The 24,032-nt window shown below is 44.1% G+C and overlaps 1 protein-coding gene across 1 annotated transcript in view; it reads right to left on the bottom strand.

The window, feature by feature from the left end:
- Positions 1-24,032, bottom strand: part of SNTG2 (syntrophin gamma 2) — a 285,995-nt gene that overhangs the window by 63,862 nt on the left and 198,101 nt on the right. Inside the window, exons 10-11 of the mRNA XM_072143485.1 lie at positions 22,241-22,370; positions 14,403-14,441 (exon numbers count right to left, since the gene is read on the bottom strand). Coding sequence (XP_071999586.1) covers positions 14,403-14,441; positions 22,241-22,370 — 169 coding nt within the window. The remainder of the gene's footprint in view (positions 1-14,402; positions 14,442-22,240; positions 22,371-24,032) is intronic.

Genomic DNA, 24,032 nt, shown 5'->3' with positions numbered 1-24,032 from the left:
GGAGCATCCTCTACACCTACAGGAGAGGAGTTTATATCATCACCATAGACAGGGGACATCCTCTACACCTAGAAGAAAGGCAGCTCAACCATCATCATAGACAGGGGGCATCCTCTACACCCAGAGGAGAGGCAGTTCTACCATCACCATAGACAGGGGGAATCCTCTACACCTAGAGGAGAGGAGGTTCTACCATCACCATAGACAGGGGACATCCTCTACACCTAGAAGAAAGGCAGCTCAACCATCACCATAGACAGGGGGCATCCTCTACACCTAGAGGAGAGGCTGTTCTACCATCACCGTAGAAAAGGGGGCATCCTCTACACCTAGGGGAGAGGCGATTCTACCATTACCATAGAAAGGGGGTATCCTCTACACCTAGAGGAGAGTGGTTCTACCATCTCCCTAGACTGGGGTCTTCCTCTACACCTACAGGAGAGGTGGTTCCACCATCACCGTAGACAGGAGGCATCCTCTACACCTAGAGGTGAGGAGGCTCTACCATCACCATAGACAGGGGCATCCTCTACACCTAGAGGAGAGGCGGTTCTACCATCACCATAGACAGGGGGCATCCTCTACACCTACAGGAGAGGTGGTTCTACCATCACCATAGACAAGGGGGCATCCTCTACACCTAGAGGAGAGGAGGCTCTACCATCACCATAGACAGGGGCATCCTCTACACCTAGAGGAGAGGCGGTTCTACCATCACCATAGACAGGGGGCATCCTCTACACCTACAGGAGAGGTGGTTCTACCATCACCATAGACAGGGGGCATCCTCTACACCTAGAGGAGAGGTGGTTCTACCATCACCATAGACAGGGGCATCCTCTACACCTAGAGGAGAGGAGGCTCTACCATCACCATAGACAGGGGGTATCCTCTACACCTAGAGGAGAGGCAGTTCTACTTTAGACAGGGATTCTTTATTGTAAGAGCATGAGACTATGGAACTCTTTGTCAAAGGAGGTTGTAATGGTTGATTATTTGCACATTTCTCAAGAGGGGCCTGGATGCCTTTCTGTAGAGCAATAATATCACATTGTATGGAAATAAAACGTTTGGTAAGTAGTTACTGTTGCTCCATGGAGTTATTCTGACTGCTGTATTAGTGGTTGGGATTTATTTTTTCTCTGCTTTGGGCCTATTTGCACCTTGCAGTATTTTTGCCTTACCCTAGATCAACTAGTATAAATTAATAGGTTGGAGTTGATGGACTGATGTCTTTTTCTAACCCTATTTACTATGATACTGAGTGAATCTCCGGTGGTATTGTATACAAGTGGTTTATGGATGGACACATGGGAAATCAGTCATGTCGTTATGAGCATCCAAAATTTGCTGTTTCGATTGAAAGTCCATCTGATCTGATTTCCTTTGAGCTACTGTGCTATTTTCTGAAAAAGTTAGTATTGGCTATGAGAGAAAGGTATATGCACACACTCCATTAGGGGGATGATGCTGACCCCTGCCAACTGACCAAAACACCTGCTATAGACATATGAGCATCATAACTGGATGATAGATAGATAGATAGATAGATAGATAGATAGATAGATAGATAGATAGATAGATCCATTTTTTCTATACCTGTGACATTTTATAGATGCATGTTTACTGTCGTTGGTTCGCTAGTAAAAGCACTTTCTTTGAAGTTGCCCTTATCTTGCAGAATACAGCAGCTTTTCCTCCAGGATGTTGTTGTATTCCCTTACATTTAGTTTTCTTCTAGTTCATGCTGTAGAGGATGCCATCACCTCTATTCTTTCTTCTAGAGCAGTGATGGCTAACCTATGGCACTGGTGCCAGAGGTGGCACTCAGAGCCCTTTCTGTGGGCACTCGGGCCATCACCAGAGATGACTCCAGGTATCTTCCTGCAGTCCCAGACAGCCCAGGACTTGCTGTGCACAGAGCTATTTTAAAGTGAAAGCTCTATCTGGGGCTATTTTCTGTTTTATTGGTGTCCTCAGGGTGCTGGTATCAATGAAAACCGTGACAGAGAAGGGAGTATAAATCACAAATTTCTGTGTTGGCACTTTGCGATAAATAAGTGGGTCTTTGTTGTAGTTTGTTGTAGTTTGGGCACTCGGCCTCTAAAAGGTTTGCCATCACTGTTCTAGAGAGTTGAAATTTGTTTCTTCTCTACCACAAGGGTGAATTTTTGCCAACAGAGTTCATGGACAAATAGATTCAACCTTGTTTTCAACATACAAAAAGATCTTGTCCTGTATAGTTTAATTGCTCATCAGGGCAAATAAACAAATGTTAACCTAATATTGACATCTTCCCTTTGTTGAAGGTCCAGGGTTTTGCAGATGACTTTTTTTTTAGCTATTGTACTCAGTTGTCCAAGCCCAATATTAAAAAATCATTTTCCAACCAGTTGTTTTTTTTGCATAAAACTACCAAAATGCCACGATCCATATATAGCAAAACATAATGGACCGCCAAACCTAGCAAGGGCCGGGGTGGGATACAGGTACTCCAAATGTACCCATTCCTTACTCCAGTCTGTGTTGGTTGTGCAGTACTTACTACATTGCTATTGCTGTGTTTTATGACCCTTGCTATAATCTATTCAATGCTTTATGATTCTGTACCTCACCGCGATCTTGGTTTTGACCCAGTTATCCTGACTATACTAGTCTTTGTCTCTCTTTGTCATCTGTTCTGAGCACATACTCAGAGTAGGGAACGCCAACCAGTTGCCTCCTGTGGGTTATCGCTGGCCCTGGCAAGTAGACAGGGACAGAGGTTGTGGCCTGCACCTCTTCTATAATACTAATTTAGTTCTAATGATCTCCAACATCCATCAGCCTTTTATGTAGTTTTTTTTTTTTTATACGAAACCTTAAGAAATGTTTTATCTCAATGGAATAGCAATAAGGAGATAATATATATTTTTAAGTAATTTTATTTTTCAAGCCAAATTATATTTTGGATGATTATTATCGCTTCTTTTTGTAACTGCAGAATTTAATCACATTACAAAATGCGTCCCCGCAAGCTTTTAGAGATATCAGGGCGCCTGATGATATCAAATTGCACCTTAAAATTGGAATTTATTGTTAAGGGTAAATGAAATGATTTAATTTGCATAGCAATGGCATAAAATGAGAGAGGAGGGAAGAAAAGATCAAGTAGCAAATATTTATGGTGTTTTGATGGGAAATGAATATACCCAGGGAACATTCACAATAATAGAAAACCATCTGATATAAGGGAAGACTGACTGCACTTCATGGTCTTAGGAGCCCGGATCGTCTCCCACTTGTGCATATTTATTGCATCCCGTATGTGACATTTTATGGCCCAGCGCAAATGTAATTAACCTGTGAATTTAACAAGGTTCTGAGGGGCTGTTAAGACATACAATTAGTATTGACTTTAAACCATCTTATAGATGCACTTCGCCATGTAAAGAAGATACAAAAGACTTATCCATCTAAGGTTCTAAGCATAAAGTCAATAAGTTTCGAAGGTAAATGAAGTCCTTGAATAACTCAGAAGCTGAGGTGTCTAAAATGTTAATTTAATTATCGGTGGTAAACAAAATGATTCCTTTAAAGTTCTCCAAAAGGATTTAAAGAAGTAAAATGAGAAATAAAAACGAATATACAACTGAAATACCTGTATTGTTACTAGAACACACACAAACCGAGGATGCCACTCCCTGACAACAACTATAGAGTACAAACCTATGGTTCTTACTTACTAGAGGTTATCTCCAACTACCCAAAGTCAATGCAGCACAATGGGACTTATTTACTAAGGGTCCCGCTGCTGCATTTTCGTCAGGTTTTTACGACTTTTTGGGGATTGCGCCGGGGATTGTGTCGGACGAAATAGGATTTTGGCGCATCGGCACTGACTTTCATGTGACAGAAATGGGGGGTGGGCCGTCAGACGATCCAACGGATTCGGACAAACGGCGGGATTTAACTTTGAATTTGTGTCGCAAGATCAAGCACTTACATGCACCGGGAAGAAGAAGGTGAACTCTGGCAGACCTGATCGGGGAAGCGACAGGATATCGGGTGCACGCTCGTACTATAGTGAATCACGGCAGCTGTGCATTGGAGTCGGGAAACGCACCTAGGGGATCGCGCAGGGACGGGTAAGTAAATCTGCCCCAATGAGTAGTAGACCAGCCTACATTCTGTTTTCATTAGTCAAAGTTAAAGGAAGTTTCTCATTAGTTTTGAACCATAAAAAGTTGCATACAAGTTGATTCTGCAGTGTTAGGTATTGACTTTGGAGATCTGTGTAATCATACCTTTATGTGCTTTGCTATTAGTAGCAGCAGCAGGACTGCATAAAATGCATTTATATTCCAGGATTGTAGCTGAACTTTGAAAAGTATGATGCACTACAGTGTAAGTTCTCTTCACTGAACACACTACAGCCCATCCTCTCTAGCCACATGCATGCTACAGCAGTGATCATAGCTGAGGGGAATAGCTGTGTTATAAGATCTCACACATGGGTGCACCAAACTGCAACTGTCAAGTCCAGTTACAATCCTGAAATATAGATGCTTTTTTTCATATTTCTAATGCTACTGCAACAACAAACACAAAGGTAAGACTACACAGCTAGGTGCAGATTAAAATCGCCTTTATTCGATTTTCAGGGCATCCATCAGATAAAATACAGGTGGCATGGTATAATCGTCAACGCGTTTCTAGCACATACAAGTGCTCTTAATCATGACTAAGTCATGATTAAGAGCACTTGTATGTGCTAGAAACGCATTGACGATTATACCATGCCACCTGTATTTTATCTGATGGATGCCCTGAAAATCGAATAAAGGCGATTTTAATCTGCACCTAGCTGGATCCGGAAATTTCTTTTTTGTGGACTACATTGCCCAGCAGCGGGGTGGATCCGTGCTAGCGGACTAAGTTGCCGCATGATCCAGGTGAGCTGGAGGACTTTTTGTATAAAGACTACACAGCTCTCTATGGCTAACACCCTTCTACTGTCTGCAGGTTTGTATGGTCAAAACTGCTGACAGACAATCTTTAATTGGATTACATCCCCCCAAGAACAAGGCTTAATGTTATGTGCTTCTATGTCATTAAATATTTATGGGACTGAAGATATAGGAGCACATTTACTAAGGGGCGTGTGCCTATTTTCTGTCAGACTTTGCACTTTCTTTTTAGTGTAAACTGCTTGCACCGGTATTTAAGAAGTGTCTGCACCATATTTGAGTCGCACACAACCGTTTTGTGGCGCAGCTGCACTAGGCATCATGTGACACAAATTAGGGGGCGTTCCGTGGGTCAGTCGGACCCTGCACCACATTTACCATGCAAAGTCTGACAGAAGTGTGTTGCACTCCCCATGTTAAAGGTGCACAAAAAAAAAGTTGGTGCAGTCTGTCGGAGCAGTGCAGGGGACGCCTGACGAAGAACGTGCGCCAGAAATCCTGAATCTGGTGCCCCCTGCACACAACAAAGGCAAACTGCATTTAGTACAGTTTGCACTGTTGTTGGTAAATGTGCTCCATAGGTTTTCTGTTCTTTCCATCTGTCTCAATGCGATTGAATGCATTTGGCAATGTGCATGTCCAATGAGACCCATGCAGGTCGACTTTTCTAATTGTCATAGGGTTTCAAATGGTAAGATCCTCAGTCATCAGACACTAATCACATATCCTGACCCTAACGGTCACGGTAAAGTAAATCAAGAAACTTTTATAGGTTCACTTAGAATGTAAATTTTCAGATGACTTATCACAGTGATAAAGTTCTTTTAGTTTTAGAACAATACATATTGCACTAGGTCAAAAGGTCAGTCAAAAAATGGGAAAAGACTAGGGAAGAGGACCAGAAAAGCAATGTTCGGGTCCATACAGAACAAACCCACTCTTCAGCCAGAAGTCTGGGTTATCCCGACTCATCCCCACTCGTTGGTGCCAGCACTGATTGTGGGTGTTAACTAGAGATGAGCGAGCACTAAAATGCTCGGGTACTCGTTATTCGAGACGAACTTTTCCCGATGCTCGAGTGCTCGTTTCGAGTAACGAGCCCCATTGAAGTCAATGGGAGACTCGAGCATTTTTCAAGGGGACCAAGGCTCTGCACAGGGAAGCTTGGCCAAACTCCTGGGAACCTCAGAAAAGGATGGAAACACCACGGAAATGGACAGGAAACAGCAGGGGCAGCATGCATGGATGCCTCTGAGGCTGCTTAATCGCACCATTATGCCAAAATTATGGGCAACAGCATGGCCATGACAGAGTGACCGAATGAGGCTAGATAGCATCTAAAACATCCAATAATTGACCCTGACACTATAGGGGATGGCATGCAGAGGCAGCGGCAGCGGCAGCAGCGGCAGGCTAGAGAGTGTCATGGCAACATACCCTAAATGGACTCAGGCTTCAAACCAATGGGAACCAAAGGAACCAAAGGAGGTGAGCAAGAAGCGCTCAAATAATATCGGTACATGATAAAAGTTTGCCAGTATATTTTGTGGATTACACAGCAGGGTGGCGACAAAGTTAACATGGAAGCCATGAAAACAATCCAAAATTCTGCCTGACACAGCTCGTTTGATAAGGGGACCATGTATGGAGGCAGTGAACTAGTAGTAGATTAAAGGTGCTGCAGTTAAAACTATGTTAGTTGGACCTTGGCATGGAGCTGGCGCTCCGCTGCCAGGCAAGCTTTCGCCAATCCAAGCCCCTGTCTCTAGGCTACTCCCCAAACAGCACTTCTAAGAACCTTTTGTATAAGATCAAGTGTAGTAGCGTTCTTATAAGTTTGGGATATGGCGGGTGAGGGGAATGTAAACAGATGCGCAAGAAGCGCTGAAATAATATCCGTAAATGATAAAAGTTTGCCAGTATATTTTGTGGATTACACAGCAGGGTGGCGACAAAGTTAACAAGTTTGATGTGGAATGCCCTGTAATAGCTCTTGGGCGGTGTGCCTTTTATCGCCTAGGCTCAGCAGTTTGAGCACCGCCAGCTGTCGCTTAGCGACGGCACTGCTGCTGTGCCTAGAGCTACCGACTGATGGCGCCATGCCCACGGATGGTAATTCGGAGGAGGAGGAGGAGGTGGAGGAGGGGTGGGAGGAGGAAGAGGTATAGTAGGCCTTTTTTAGACCTGGACCGAGGTAGGCCCCGCAATCCTCTGCGTCGGCAGTATATGACCAGCCCCAGGGTCAGACTCGGTCCCAGCCTGCACCAAGTTAAGTGTAGTAGCGTTCTTATAAGTTTGGGATATGGCGGGTGAAGGGAATGTAAACAGATGCGCAAGAAGCGCATGATGCGCATGGAGCTGGCGCTCCGCTGCCAGGCGAGCTTTCGCCAATCCAAGCCCCTGTCTCTAGGCTACTCCCCAAACAGCACTTCTAAGAACCTTTTGTATAAGATCAAGTGTAGTAGCGTTCTTATAAGTTTGGGATATGGCGGTGAGGGGAATGTAAACAGATGCGCAAGAAGCGCATGATGCGCATGGAGCTGGCGCTCCGCTGCCAGGCGAGCTTTCGCCAATCCAAGCCCCTGTCTCTAGGCTACTCCCCAAACAGCACTCCTAAGAACCTTTTGTATAAGATCAAGTGTAGTAGCGTTCTTATAAGTTTAGGATATGGCGGGTGAGGGGGAATGTAAACAGATGCCAAGAAGCGCTGAAATAATATCCGTAAATGGTAAAAGTTTGCCAGTGTATTTTGTGGATAACACAGCAGGGTGGCGACAAGGTTAACAACTTTGATGTGGAATCCATGAAAACAACCCAAATTTCGGCCTGACACACCTCGTTTGATAAAGGGACGATGTATGGAGGCAGCTATATAAACGACTTTTGGAGGTAGCAATGGAGACAACGTGTGGAGGCTGCTATGGAGACAATTCAATTTGGATAGTGCCTGTATGTGGCAGTCCAAAAAAGTTTTCAAACCAGAGGAGCAGGTAGGTGGCCCTCCAGAAAAATGGAATAGATTGAGTGCCTGTATGTGGCAGTCCAAAAAAGTTTTCAAACCAGAGGAGCAGGTAGGTGGCCCTCCAGAAAAATGGAATAGATTGAGTGCCTGTATGTGGCAATCCAAAAAAGTTTTCAAACCAGAGGAGCAGGTAGGTGGCCCTCCAGAAAAATGGAATAGATTGAGTGCCTGTATGTGGCAGTCCAAAAAAGTTTTCAAACCAGAGGAGCAGGTAGGTGGCCCTCCAGAAAAATGGAATAGATTGAGTGCCTGTATGTGGCAGTCCAAAAAAGTTTTCAAACCAGAGGAGCAGGTAGGTGGTCCTCCAGAAAAATTGAATAGATTGAGTGCCTGTATGTGGCACTCCCAAAAATTGTTGAAAACAGAGGACCGGGTCGGTGGCCCTCCAGAAAAATTACATGCATAAAGTACTATAGCTAGAGCCAGTGGGCCCTGTCAAAAAATAGCCAGTTTCCTCTGCTTTACTGTACAAAGAGGAGGAGAAGGAGGAAAATGAGGAGGAGGAGGAGTGGATAAATTATTCAGGTTGAGCTTCCTTCACCTGGTGGAGATTGGAAATTATGAGAAATCCAGGCTTTATTCATTTTGATAAGCGTCAGCCTGTCAGCGCTGTCAGTCGACAGGCGTGTACGCTTATCGGTGATGATGCCACCAGCTGCACTGAAAACCCGCTCGGACAAGACGCTAGCGGCAGGGCAGGCAAGAACCTCCAAGGCGTACAGCGCCAGTTCGTGCCACATGTCCAGCTTTGAAACCCAGTAGTTGTAGGGAGCTGTGTGATCATTTAGGACGATGGTATGGTCAGCTACGTACTCCCTCACCATCTTTCTGTAAAGATCAGCCCTACTCTGCCGAGACTGGGGACAGGTGACAGTGTCTTGCTGGGGTGACATAAAGCTGGCAAAAGCCTTGTAAAGCGTACCCTTGCCAGTGCTGGACAAGCTGCCTGCTCGCCTACTCTCCCTCGCTACTTGTCCCGCAGAACTACGCACTCTGCCGCTAGCGCTGTCAGAAGGGAAATACTGTTTCAGCTTGTGCACCAGGGCCTGCTGGTATTCATGCATTCTCACACTCCTTTCCTCTCCAGGGATGAGAGTGGAAAGATTTTGCTTGTACCGTGGGTCCAGGAGAGTGAACACCCAGTAATCGGTGCTGGAATAAATTCTTTGAACGCGAGGGTCACGGGATAGGCAGCCTAGCATGAAATCTGCCATATGCGCCAGAGTCCCAACTCTCAAGAATTCACTCCCCTCACTGGCCTGACTGTCCATCTCCTCCTCCTCCAACTCCTCCAACTCCTCTTCTTCTGCCCATACACGCTGAACAGTGAAGGTCTGAGCAATGGTCCCCTCTTGTGTCTCGCCAACATTCTCCTCCTCTTCCTCCTCATCCTCCTCCACCTCCTCCGATATGCGCTGAGAAACAGACCTAAGGGTGCTTTGGCTATCAACAAGGGAATCTTCTTCCCCCGTCTCTTGTGAGGAGCGCAAAGCTTCCGACTTCATGCTGACCAGAGAGTTTTTCAACAGGCCAAGCAGCGGGATGGTGAGGCTGATGATGGCGGCATCGCCACTGACCATCTGTGTTGACTCCTCAAAGTTACTCAGCACCTGACAGATATCAGACATCCACGTCCACTCCTCATTGTAGACTTGAGGAAGCTGACTGACCTGACTACCAGTTCTGGTGGAAGTTGACATCTGGCAGTCTACAATCGCTCGGCGCTGCTGGTAAACTCTGGATAACATGGTCAGTGTTGAATTCCACCTCGTGGGCACGTCGCACAACAGTCGGTGAGCGGGCAGTTGGAGGCGGCGCTGCGCTGCCCTGAGAGTGGCAGCATCTGTGCTGGACTTCCTGAAATGCGCACAGATGCGGCGCACCTTCGTGAGCAAATCAGACAGATTGGGGTATGTCTTGAGGAAACGCTGAACTATCAGATTTAACACATGGGCCAGGCATGGCACATGTGTCAGTCTGCCGAGTTGCAGAGCCGCCACCAGGTTACGGCCGTTGTCACACACAACCATGCCTGGCTTCAGGTTCAGCGGTGCCAGCCACAGATCAGTCTGCGCCGTGATGCCCTGTAATAGTTCTTGGGCGGTGTGCCTTTTATCGCCTAGGCTCAGCAGTTTGAGCACCGCCTGCTGTCGCTTAGCGACGGCACTGCTGCTGTGCCTAGAGCTAGCGACTGATGGCGCCATGCCCACGGATGGTCGTTCGGAGGAGGAGGTGGAGGAGGGGTGGGAGGAGGAGGAGGCATAGTAGGCCTGAAACACCTGGACCGAGGTAGGCCCCGCAATCCTCGGCGTCGGCAGTATATGACCAGCCGCAGGGTCAGACTCGGTCCCAGCCTCCACCAAGTTAACCCAATGTGCCGTCAGCGATATATAGTGGCCCTGCCCGGCAGCACTCGTCCACGTGTCCGTGGTCAGGTGGACCTTGTCAGAAACGGCGTTGGTCAGGGCACGGATTATGTTGTCTGACACGTGCTGGTGCAGGGCTGGGACGGCACATCGGGAAAAGTAGTGGCGGCTGGGGACCGAATACCGAGGGGCGGCCGCCGCCATGAGGCTGCGAAAGGCCTCGGTCTCTACTAGCCTATAGGGCAGCATCTCCAGGCTTAGCAATCTTGAGATGTGCACATTAAGGGCTTGGGCGTGCGGGTGGGTTGCACTATATTTGCGTTTCCGCTCCAGCGTCTGGGGTATGGAGAGCTGAACGCTGGTGGATGCTGTGGAGGATCGTGGAGGCGACGATGGGGTTTTTGTGGCAGGGTCCTGGGCAGGGGGCTGACTATCAGCTGACACAGGGGAAGGAGCAGTGGTGTGCACGGCCGGAGGTGAACGCGCTTGTTGCCACTGAGTGGGGTGTTTAGCATTCATATGCCTGCGCATACTGGTGGTAGTTAAGCTATTAGTGGCGGAACCCCTGCTGATCCTGGTTTGGCAAATTTGGCACACCACAGTCCGTCGGTCATCCGGTGTTTCCTTAAAGAACCTCCAGACTTCTGAAAATCTAGCCCTCGCCGCAGGAGCCCTCGCCACGGGAGCTTCACTAGTTGACACATTTGGCGCTGATGCACCAGCTCTGGCCCTGCCTCTCCGTCTGGCCCCACCACTGCCTCTTCCAACCTGTTCTGGTCGAGGACTCTCCTCCGTCTCAGAAGCACTGTGTTCACCCGGCCTCTCAACCCAGCTTGGGTCTGTCACCTCATCATCCTCCGATCCCTCAGTCTGCTCCCCCCTCGGACTTCCTGCCCTGACAACAACTTCCCCACTGTCTGACAACCGTGTCTCATCATCGTCGGACACCTCTTTACACACTTCTTCCACTACGTCAAGAAGGTCATCATCACCCACAGACTGCGACTGGTGGAAAACCTGGGCATCGGAAAATTGCTCAGCAGCAGCAGGACAAGTGGTTTGTGACTGTGGGAAGGGTCCAGAAAACAGTTCCTCAGAGTATGCCGGTTCAAATGGCAAATTTTGCTGGGAGGGGGCAGACTGGGGGGGAGGAGGCTGAGGTGCAGGAGCTGGAGGAGTGCCGATTTCGGTGACATGGGTGGACTGCGTGGAAGACTGACTGGTGGACAAATTGCTCGAAGCATTGTCGGCAATCCACGACATCACCTGTTCGCACTGTTCTGGCCTCAACAGTGCTCTACCACGAGTCCCAGTAACTTCAGACATGAACCTAGGGAGTGTAGCTCTGCGGCGTTCCCCTGCTCCTTCATCATCAGCAGGTGGTGTCTCACCCCGCCCAGGACCACGGCCTCTGACCCCTGCAGTAGTTGGACGCCCACGTCCCCGCCCTCGTCCTCTACCCCTAGCCCTCGGGTTAAACATTTTGAAAATGAGAGTTATAACTTTAATTTTTTTTTTAACGTTTTTTTGTTTTTGTTTTTTTTTATTTGTGTGTTTTTTAGTTTTTAAAACCAAACGATGCTATCCTATTGCTATGGCTATTTTCTAGCCAAGTATAAAAGCACACTGCTATGCCAGATGAGATGACGCTGAGTTATGAAAAAAATAAACGTAAAATAAAAAAGGAAATGGCAGACTGTGCCTAATTGAAATCCAACCCCGGGCCCTAATAAATTTTCCCACTTCGGTCTTTGCGATGGATATGTGCGTCACTAAGCGCAAAACACAGTGGTCGCAAGTCTCACTCCAAATTGCTCACAATTTGCTAGTAGATGCACTGCAACAACTACAGCCACCAGCAGATCAACCAGAAATCAAATATATGTAACGCTATTGTAGACGTAAGTAAGCCTTTTGGATTCTCCTATGGCTATTTTCTAGCCAAGTATGAAAGCACACTACTATGCCAGATGAGATGACGCTGAGTTATGAAAAAAATAAACGTAAAATAAAAAAGGAAATGGCAGACTGTGCCTAATTGAAATACAACCCCGGGCCCTAATAAATTTTCCCACTTCGGTCTTTGCGATGGATATGTGCGTCACTAAGCGCAAAACACAGTGGTCGCAAGTCTCACTCCAAATTGCTCACAATTTGCTAGTAGATGCACTGCAACAACTACAGCCACCAGCAGATCAACCAGAAATCAAATATATGTAACGCTATTGTAGACGTAAGTAAGCCTTTTGGATTCTCCTATGGCTATTTTCTAGCCAAGTATGAAAGCACACTACTATGCCAGATGAGATGACGCTGAGTTATGAAAAAAATAAACGTAAAATAAAAAAGGAAATGGCAGACTGTGCCTAATTGAAATACAACCCCGGGCCCTAATAAATTTTCCCACTTCGGTCTTTGCGATGGATATGTGCGTCACTAAGCGCAAAACACAGTGGTCGCAAGTCTCACTCCAAATTGCTCACAATTTGCTAGTAGATGCACTGCAACAACTACAGCCACCAGCAGATCAACCAGAAATCAAATATATGTAACGCTATTGTAGACGTAAGTAAGCCTTTTGGATTCTCCTATGGCTATTTTCTAGCCAAGTATGAAAGCACACTACTATGCCAGATGAGATGACGCTGAGTTATGAAAAAAATAAACGTAAAATAAAAAAGGAAATGGCAGACTGTGCCTAATTGAAATACAACCCCGGGCCCTAATAAATTTTCCCACTTCGGTCTTTGCGATGGATATGTGCGTCACTAAGCGCAAAACACAGTGGTCGCAAGTCTCACTCCAAATTGCTCACAATTTGCTAGTAGATGCACTGCAACAACTACAGCCACCAGCAGATCAACCAGAAATCAAATATATATAACGCTATTGTAGACGTAAGTAAGCCTTTTGGATTCTCCTATGGCTATTTTCTAGCCAAGTATGAAAGCACACTACTATGCCAGATGAGATGACGCTGAGTTATGAAAAAATAAATGTAAAATAAAAAGAAACTGCCAGACTGTGCCTAATTGAAATCAAACCCCTAATAAATTTTCCCACTTTGGTGTTTGAGGTGGATATGTGTGTCACTAAGAGCTAAACACAACGGTAGCAAGTCCCCCTGCTAATTCCTCACAATATGGTACTAGCTGCACTACTAGTGCCAGCAAGCCCAGCCACAAGCAAATAAAAAAAAAAGGATAACGTTATTGTAGCCCTAAGAAGGGCTGTTGGGTTGTTGTAGAATCACTCCTGCCTAACAGTAAGCTAATAGAACACCCTAACGCTTTCCCTGACCAGCAGCAGCTCTCTCCCTAGCGGCATCCAGACAGAGAATGATCCGAGCAGCGCGGGCAGCGGCTAGTCTATCCCAGGGTCACCTGATCTGGCCAGCCAACCACTGCTATCGACGTGTGAGGGTACCACGTCATGCTGGGTGGAGTGCAGAGTCTCCTGGCTTGTGATTGGCTCTGTTTCTGGCCGCCAAAAAGCAAAACGGCGGGAGCTGCCATTTTCTCGAGCAGGCGAAATACTCGTCCGAGCAACGAGCAGTTTCGAGTACGCTAATGCTCGATCGAGCATCAAGCTCGGACGAGTATGTTCGCTCATCTCTAGTGTTAACCTCTTAAATGCTGGCATATTAATCCATGTGCACATGTGGAATTTAACATTACAACCCACCAAACCCCATTGGGTCAGTTGATTTCTAGGGAACACTATTTTCCCCCTTCTATTTACCAAATATGTTGAGATTTTCTGTAAGGCTGGAATCACACAGCCGTTGCCTGCCATACCGTAGCACCGCAGGCACACATCGGCGTGAGGGGAGAGGAGGAGGTGAGCACTGCTCACCCCGCCCCTCTTCATAGGGATATATGGCATCTATGGGGGACGTATATTGGCTATATATACATCGGCCGTATATACGTCCCCCATGCGGCAGTGTGAATGCAGCCTAAAACAGTAAATAAAACCATTACATATACATCAGTATGTAGATTTATTGCACTGTAGGACCAACAAGCATTTCACATTTCATGTCAATGTCTTGTAATGTCTTACCTGATCCGATGGGGAATAACATTTGTTTACCATTTTCATCTGCAAAACAGAAAAACACAGACATATTCTATCAATTGTATAAAACTGTATAAACTGCGCATAGTAATCAGAACATTACACCATAAGCCCGCAATGAATAACAATTAAAATAGAGAAGAGCAAATCCATGAATTGGTTTGAAGATTCAGAAGAAATCTGTCACTTTTCATGCATCAAATTGATCCCCATATCAATCTTAATTAACCATATGCCGACTGGGGGAAGAGGGAAATATGGTGGACGAAGCCTAATGGTGAAACAAGTGCAGGTGTTTCCCCTCTTTATAAATTTGTCAACATCAGGCGAGAGAAAGTTATTTAGAAATAAATTTTAGATGTTACTTTTTTAGGAGAATTCTTTTTTCAAATAACACTATGGGGGGAATTTATTAACACACTCGTGCCACAATTCTGGCAAAAAAAACTGTCTATAATGCCTTTCACCACATTTATCAAGGCTTTTAGACCATTTTTGGCACTTGCCGGACTAACGGGGCATAGCTTTCAGACAATGGGTGTGTCCTTCTGAGAAAGGGGCGTAGCTTGTGGGAAACCATCCTTGCGCCCAAAATTCTGGCGCACAGTTTAGACAAACTAAAAGTAGGTCTAAAGTAGGAAAGAAGTAAAGAAGGTGATAAATCTGCCGCAGCAAAAGACTAGTATTTTCCATCTAGAGACTGGCAGAACCTGAGACACATTCCCCCCCAATGTGTTGAAAACCACTAAATATGTTGTGCCCAGGTCTATTTTTCAACAAGCTACTTTTTAACAACTACAAACTCTGTGTCACGTCTGCGCCTGCTGTCTCCTCTATCCGTGCTGGTAGGATTAGGAGAAACTGAGTTTTTCGTCATCCTGCAGTCTGAACTAGGCTCTATGGCTGTCTTACCTGATGTCTGCCACTCCCCTCACTGATTCTGCCTTGCAAAAGTTAACACTGTGGATCTGTAATTGTTGCTCTTTCCACCTGTGGCAGGGCCTAGGTTCCCTATAAGTGTCTAGTTAACTTTGACTCCTTGCTGGTCAAACAGCTATCTTGCTGTATTCACTAGCTTCTCTTGTATTCTCTAGTTCTGGTTTCTGATCTCTTGCCTGTGTCTTGACTACTCTATTTGGATTGTGATTTGGTTGTTGTTATTCCCCGCTGTTGCTGAATCGGATTGTATACCTCACCTTATTGTGTTTGTTTGTCTGTTTTTTTACGTGTTCACACCTTACCCAGGGAGGGAACATCGCCCAGTTATTGGCCTCCTTTTAGAGGGAACCCAATAAGTAGGTAGGGACAGATTGGGGGTCTCAGTGTCAGGGCTCACTGTCCTTGTTTGTGTCCTGCCATTACACTCTGTGTCAATGTCACGCTGACAGCACTTTCTACTGCTGTCATTCATCTCTAGGAGCTAGGAGATTTTCATGAAGTATCTGTTTTAGAGGACTGAAGGGGCATATATACTAATTTTAAGGAAAATTGGAGAAACATCAGTTCAGGCCAAGTATATTCAGACTCAAACTTTAGACCAAACTCAATACGGAGCAAATCTTTTTAAAAGTTCCGTTGTAGTGTTGAGCGGACCCAAACTGCAAAGTTCATACCGATCTTTTCGGGTTTGGGTCTCCCGGACCCGATCCCAAACTTAACTGGAAGTTCAGGACTGGGGCCATGTTCGACTCAACTCCCATACCGTTAACACCCACGATTAACAGTGACATTTAAACTATCTATAGTGACCCTCCCTTAGTGCACGCACACACGCGGGTGTTAAAATTGCAGCTGACAACTTTCCAAGCGGCACTTAAAAAGGGAACACCTGCGATTGGTACAGGCATAGGGTTTGGATTCAGACAGCTTTTTTAAATTCGGGTTTGGCTGAACGCGAATTTCAACTGGTCCAGTCATCACTGTAAGTAAAGATGTCTCAAGGGCCCAGGGATGTCTGCAATCCCTGCATTTTCTACAGGTCAGACTCTGGCAATCAAGCTGCTAGGCTTGATGTTGCAGGATATATTTACAATATGGAAAGGTCTTATGGAACACAAAATGGAACGCTAATAGTACTAATAACAGAATATAAGAAAAATACACAAAACTTTGCCCCGCAAATATTGACAAAAATAATAATAAAGAAAATTTTAATTACAGGCAGTCCCCGGGTTACGTATAGGATAGGTTCTGTAGGTTTGTTCTTAAGTTCAATTTGTATGTAAGTCGGAACTGTATATTTTATAATTGTAACCCCAGACAGAATTTTTTTGATCTCTGTGACAATCGGATTTTAAAAATGTTGGATTGTCATAAGAACCAGGATAAATAATAAACCTTATTTGCATACATCTTTAATAACTGTTACAGCTGCTTATTGTAACCTAGGGCTAAAGTACAGTAATTTAACAATATCCAGAGGTCCGTTTGTAACTAGGGGTCGTCTGTAAGTCGGGTGTTCTTAAGTAGGGGACCGTCTGTATTAGACTTTCTAACTACAGCCAGAAAGTATTTTTTCTCAAATAAAAAATGTCTAGTGGTTAGGTTTATAAAAGACTGAATTTTTTCACCATCCTAAAAGGGCAAAAATACAACCATCAGTCACAACTTCACTATATTTTCTGATCAGGAAAACATCTAACATAAGATCATGTTACAACCTTGACAAAAGCCAAACTGCCGACACCGAATTTAGGCAACATAAATAAAACTGCAAGTTCTCTATTCGGAAACATTGACGGTAAATGTACAAAGTCGTATATCATAGCACAGTCTTGACACTTTCACATCGACATATTTCAGATCTCACGGCTTTGATGTATCCTCTTAAACCTGAACCTTTCTGCACCCAAAGAAGCATTGCTTTAAGAGTCTTGACCTTTCAACAAAATCCAGAACTTAGAGTTATAAATAATTAATTCTTATGGTATTGATACAAGGGATGCAGTAAGAAAAATGGATGTTTTTTTCTACAGTATGCACAAAAAAACGGGCTTACGGCAACTTATATTTGGGTGTTCTATGCTTTAGACTTACTCAAACTAATCCCAGAATTGGTCTTTTTGTAGTCAAATATTTTTATATGAGTTTTAGAGATGAAAATCCAAGACAAAAAAAACAATATAGACAGACAAATAACCCTTACCCCCCTCTTTTCACAGTGCCAAAAGTGATATTTTATAGGAAATTTTTGAGAGTCGGGCAACCTGGTAAGGTAATACATTAAAGGGGTTGCCCACTGTTTTTTGTAATATGTGTAAGTGTGGGGAGAAGGATGTATCAATACACATTTATTAAAAATTCTGCACTGCTTTTTTTTATATAAAGTGATTAAAGCTGTAGGAGGACGAAATGGATCAGAACATCGATGCGCATCGATCGTGGAGACTGCCGTCGATCGTAGTAGATGCGATGGCAGAGACGTTGGAGCGCAGTAACCACTGAGACTTTTGGAGTCCGCATACATGTAGAAAACTTCCACAGATAGATTGGCATAAACCAAGGAATAGATACCCCTGTAGATGCTTGTGTAGATGGACATAAAGATCTGACCAACATATGTTAGGGCTGCCCAGATCTGACTTTCTACAGGGTTTGGCTCTTTGTTTTTAGTGTTTTTGACTGTACCGGATGAAGGCTACAAACCATAACTTAAATGTGTTGTACATGTGTTTTACAAGCAATAAATATATGACCTGCACCAACGGAACAGCACTTATTTCTTCCGATGGCTATCTTTTCCTTGGCTTACAACGTTGATATGTGAAGTGAAGTCTCCTGCCCTTTACCTCATCAGTCAGACATTCCTGACCCTAAAATGGCCACAGATGGAGGGCCATGTGATCTTTAACTGTCCATGAACAATCGCCAGATACAGATCACATGACCCTCCATCCGCGGCAATTTTATGGACAGGAATGTCTGTCTGATGAGGTTAAAGTCAAGAGGCTTCACTTTAGGTAGCAAGAAAGTGGATCAGAACTATTCATAGATGAATATTGGTAAATTACCTAATATCCTGCCCAACCCCACACTTAGACACATTACAAAAATCATAAGGTAAATTGGTTTCCCCTTGAAGTATATATTGAGTTTAAAGCTAATTATTTTTGAGTGATATGTCTGTAGTAAAGAATTGGATTGGATTATAGCATAAAAACCTACACATTTATGGTGTCTCTAATTCTCTTCATACTTGCAGAGTAACACTTTTATTGAAATATATATTGAAATTGAAATATAAAATAACCATATACTTTCCATGCATACATTTTGCACTTGACAAGCGACATTGTGTCGCTACAACAAAATGTGACTTCAATAGTTTCCCATATTAATCGGGCTAAAAAGAAAAGATCAAATAAAGAATATGCTGAACCGTACTAAATAGTTTCAGAATTTGGAAGTCAACCTATTGAATATTTAATATACTGCTATAGAATTGCTCGTGCAGAAACCCAAATTATCCTCCTATTCAGTCATTGTCAAGATAGAAAGCCGCCTTTTCGAATGAAGGGTCATTAAATAATTTCATGATGCCAATATCATGGTGACTATGGCAGTTGTACCTTTGTTCATATTGCAGATACCATAGAAGCATTTAGGATGAATACAACGGAGGGAATTCATTACAACTGGCGTTTTGAATGCCAGTCTTAAAGTTCCTCTTCTACTACTTGTCTGACACCCATCTACTGGGTCTGGTTCTGGCCTCTTAGTATATATGGGCACAAACTCCACCAGTTTTAACATGTAGACCAGATTCAAACTGGCCAAGATTTTTGTTACAGTCTCCGCCATATAGTCTCTTCTGACAAGCCGGTTATACTTAAGGAGCCCTGACTAACAGATGACCCCTAGTTAAAGATGGACCCCTCTGCCCCCTGTGACCTCTGGCGAAGCTCTCTGAATGCTTTACTATAGTCCCAGACTGCAATAATCAGCTGTAAGGTGTCTGTAATGAAGCTTTATTCATAATCCTTGGTCCAATTCCAACAAAAAAATTTGAAACTCCAATTGTCACTGGGGCAAAATTTATTTTTATCTGGAACTACAATTACAATATACACAGTTTCGACTTACATGCAAATTCAACTTAAGAACAAACCTATGGAATCTATCTTGTACATAACCCAGAGACTGCCTGTATAGCTATTAGAGCAAATATAACAAAATATAAAGTAAAAAAAAAAAATAAAGACAGCCTCTCGTGTAAATACATCTCTACCCTTATCAGACTGGGCTTCTTTTATATATAATGCAATTATTTTATTATTATTTTTTTTTTTTTTGCAGTGCCGCCTGTTTACTGCTTAGAAAAGGCTCAATATACCTTTTAGATTTTAAGATTTCCACAGCTTCCTGTCCTTCTCTGCTATTAATACCATGTTGCTTCAGCACAGTATCACATGACCATTAAGAGACAGAGTCGCCTATGCTACCTGAGGGTGTACCCTCCATCTATATTCCCCATACCATACATTCACTGGAACCTGACTGGATCCTGTGTGATACAGTCCACTAGACAGTAGGATTGGATACCTGTGAAAAAGTGAAACAATAACCTCTATAGACGTAAAGGGGTTGTCCCACGAAGAAAAGTTAGGCCCTATCCACAGGATAGGGCCTAATTTGCTGATCAGTGGTGGTCTCAGGGCCGAGACCCCCACAGATCACAAAAACAAGGTGTCTGATGCGGTCCCACCTCCTTGTCGCTCCGTCAGACAAATGGAGCAGACGGCCGCACATGACCATTCTGCTCCATTAAGCTCTAAGGAGCTAACGGAAAGAGATTAATAGAGCAGAACGGCCATGTGCGATGAGGGGTCCGACGGAGGTACCTGTGACCCCATCAGACCCCTAGTTTTCGTGAATTGTGAGGGTCTCAGAAGATCTGTGGGGGGTAACTTTTGTTGGTGGGAAAACCCCTTTAAAGGAAATCTACCATGAAAATTCATCATGATAGGGAAACTTACTAATGACTGCGGTAATCTTCTTATATTATGACTGATCTCCTTCCTTCTAAATATATGCTAATGACTGAGTAGGGCATTACCAGAGCCTCTCCATTCTGTAGCTTCACAGGCTGTTACACTGTCACAGGTGCACTACATAGGGCAGAAGGAGGAGAATACAGTATAACAGACAGTGAAGACAGAGCACATAGGGGCTCTGGTAATGCCCCCAGAGCTCTTCATGCTCATAAGCATAATTTTAAAATTATCTGACTGACACTGTTTTGCTAAATCCTTCCTACTTGGTGCAGCAATTTACAAAATACCTCCTATCCTCTTGTTACTACAAATAAAAAATCATTGGCAATAAAATATGTAATTGCACTCCATTTCTAAGTTTAAGCAATACTATAAATTGTCATACCTTATCTCCGATGTATTCTGTATCTGCTGATTCTCAGAGTTTAGGATAAAAAAAGTCCCTTTTTCTGATGTTTCGTTGTCTCAAGATATCTGGTCCAATTTGGTCTTCAGATGAAAGTCAAAGTTAGTAATACAATATACTCCTAAATGACTCCGATGCAGCCTCGGCCGGTGACAATTTGTGGTTTGTCCCACATCACCTATTGTAGTAACTGGTGACGTCAACAAAGTGGAGCCTGTGAATGCCAGATATTTTGAGACAACGAAACATCAGGAAAGGGACTTTTTTTTCCAGGAAGAACTCATCAGGGACGGAGTATTTTAGAGATAATGGGGGTCATTCACTAAGGGCCCGATTCGCGTTTTCCCGACGTGTTACCCGAATATTTCCTATTTGCGACAATTTCCCCTGAATTGCCCTGGGATTTTGGCGCACGCGATCGGATTGTGGCGCATCGGCGCCGGCATGCATGTGACAGAATTTAGGGGGCGTGGCCGAACGAAAACCCAACGGATTCGGAAAAACCGCCGCATTTAAAAAAAAAATCTGTTGCGGAGCTTGCACTTACCTTCACTCAGCCCGGCTCGGTGTATTCCAGTGCGTTTCAGGGAACTTCAGCGCAGCAGCGCCACCTGGTGGACGGCGGAGGAACTGCCTTAATAAATCCCGGCCGGACTCGAATCCAGCGCAGAGAACGCGCGGCTGGATCGTGAATGGACCGGGTAAGTAAATCTGCCCCAATGTATAACTATTTATATTATTGCCTAAACTTAGAAACAAAGCGTAATTACATTGTCTAATTGTAAAAGTCAGGGAAGGAAGTCAGAAGGAAGAAGGAGCCGATAGATAACAAAGGAATAAGGAATTACCACACAGTGCCTGGTCAATGGTTTATCATGCTTGGTGGTTAGCATTACAGCCTTGAAGCACTGGGGTCCTGAGTAAAAGTCCCATCCAGGTCAACATCTGCAAAGAGTTTGTATGTTCTCTCCCTATTTGCGTGAGCTTGCTCAGGGTCCTCCAATTTCCTCCCACACTGCAAAACATACTGGTAGGTTGATTAGATTGTGAGCCCCATTGGAGACAGGGACCGATTTTGCAAACTCTGTGCAGCGCTGCATAATCTGTGTGTGCTATATAAGTAAAGGAATTATTACTATTATTTGATGGTAGATTTTCTTTAAATATACAAAATATATTACTGGAGGCCGATCTGCATTGTTCCAGCCATCCCAATGTAATGTATCGAAACAGCAAGAAAAAGAATAGAAGCCAATATCACAAAGGAGCATATAGGAAACTTTGGCATTGGTCGTAGCTTCCCTTTAATCAGGACTTCTAAGAAAACTATTTAAAGTGACAGGTGAAAATCTGCAGTAACTTCAATGAATTGGCAAAAAAAGAAGATCTCTGCAGAAATATGTTTAGATATTAGCAAGACTTACATTTTGTAGAGTCAGGTCACTAATGTTTGTAGATATTGCTCGTAGCCAGTCCGCGCTGTCATGGGCTGAGTTAAACTGGAGAGTCCCAGAGCTGACTCCATCTTGGGCCAGGAGTTCAAATGAGTTTGGTCTATTATATACATACAAAAATAAATAATTATCATCATCTCAAAGTATCATTTACTGTAAAAAAAAAAATATTGGTCCACATTGTATAGCTTCTATGCTTTTCCTTCTTGACAAATGGGCGTTATCATTCTTCGTATCCAGAAGCTGGACAGTTTCAGTGGAAAAATATCTGGCAAAGTCTAAAGCAAGGTTCTCAAGAATTATGTTATTCTATGTTGAATCTAAATGTCCTAGTTAAATATATGCAATGCTTACACACTTCAGCCAGAAGGTTTATATTTAGAAGCCATTTAACCATCCGCTTCAGCAGTTCTATGTGTACAGGGGGATAACTACTGTGGTAGCAGCCATAGCAGCTGCCAAGGGCCCTACAGTGTCAGGGGGCCCCTTCATCTGACCTGCCACGATGAAGAATGGGGATGTCCACTATTACATGCATATTATGCTGTACTTTGTACAGTATAATATGTATATAACAGTGCACATCTTACACAGTAACCACTGAGCTGTAAAGACGCTTCTTACTACAGGACGCACCCCGGATTTAGGCTTCCAAGAAAGGAAAAATATATTTTACACCAATTAAAATATCCATGTTGGTTGCAGTAAAGCACAGCACACACAGCTCTGCTACATCCATACGTTTATACACACAGCTCTGCTACATCCATACATTTACACACACAAGTCTGCTTGATCCATACATTTACACACACAGCTCTGCTTCATCCATACAGTTACACACATAGCTCTGCTTCATCCATACAGTTACACACACAGCTCTCCTACACACATGAAGACACACACAGCTCTACTATACACATGAAGACACACACAGCTCTACTATACACATAAAGACACAGACACAGTTCTACTATACACATAAAGACACACACACACACAGTTCTACTATACACATGAAGACAGACACACACAGTTCTACTATACACATGAAGACACACCCAGCTCTACTATATACATGAATACACACACAGCTCTAGTATACACATGAAGACACACACAGCTGTACTATATGCACAGAACCCCTTCCACTCATCTTCTTACCCTGTCCCAGCGCAGCATGTCCCCACTCTCGGCAGCATGTGCTGATGTGAAAAGCATGTGATCAGTCACATGATTCTGACATCACCGCAGGTCCTGTAGGCAGAGGGAGAGAGCAGTGCGGAGACTCCTCTCTGGGAGGTTGGGTGCAGCTCTATATCAGGCCATCACCCGTTCTCCATTACAGTGGTCAGGAGGGTCTGGATCCAGAGCTGGATCCTTCTGACCTTCGCTATATAAAACGCAGGCACTTTTTAGCAAGATTTTTTCTTGCTAAAACGTGCATCTTATAGTCCAAAAAATACAGTACTTAAGTTCTGTAATTCTGTAATCTGAAACCTAAAATCTAGTGGATTTTGCACAAATGTCATCACAGTAACAGTAGGCTGTATGCAGTAACGCAACCACACAAAGAAACATCACTGCCAATGTTTTTTTTTTTTTTAATCTTTATATTTTGTGAGGAAAGTTGCCTTCTAGTACGAGCCATATACTTCATTTACTTGGCTAATTCATGAAAATAGCTTCAGGGCAAGGGCCTCCTGCTAAATGTAATACAATATTTAACAGCTGAAACCATTGCTGTGTAGGAAAATTCAGA

This window comes from Engystomops pustulosus, chromosome 3, assembly GCF_040894005.1.
Source record: "Engystomops pustulosus chromosome 3, aEngPut4.maternal, whole genome shotgun sequence".
NCBI classification, from domain to species: domain Eukaryota; kingdom Metazoa; phylum Chordata; class Amphibia; order Anura; family Leptodactylidae; genus Engystomops; species Engystomops pustulosus.
This window is presented reverse-complemented; position numbering and strand designations above follow the sequence as displayed.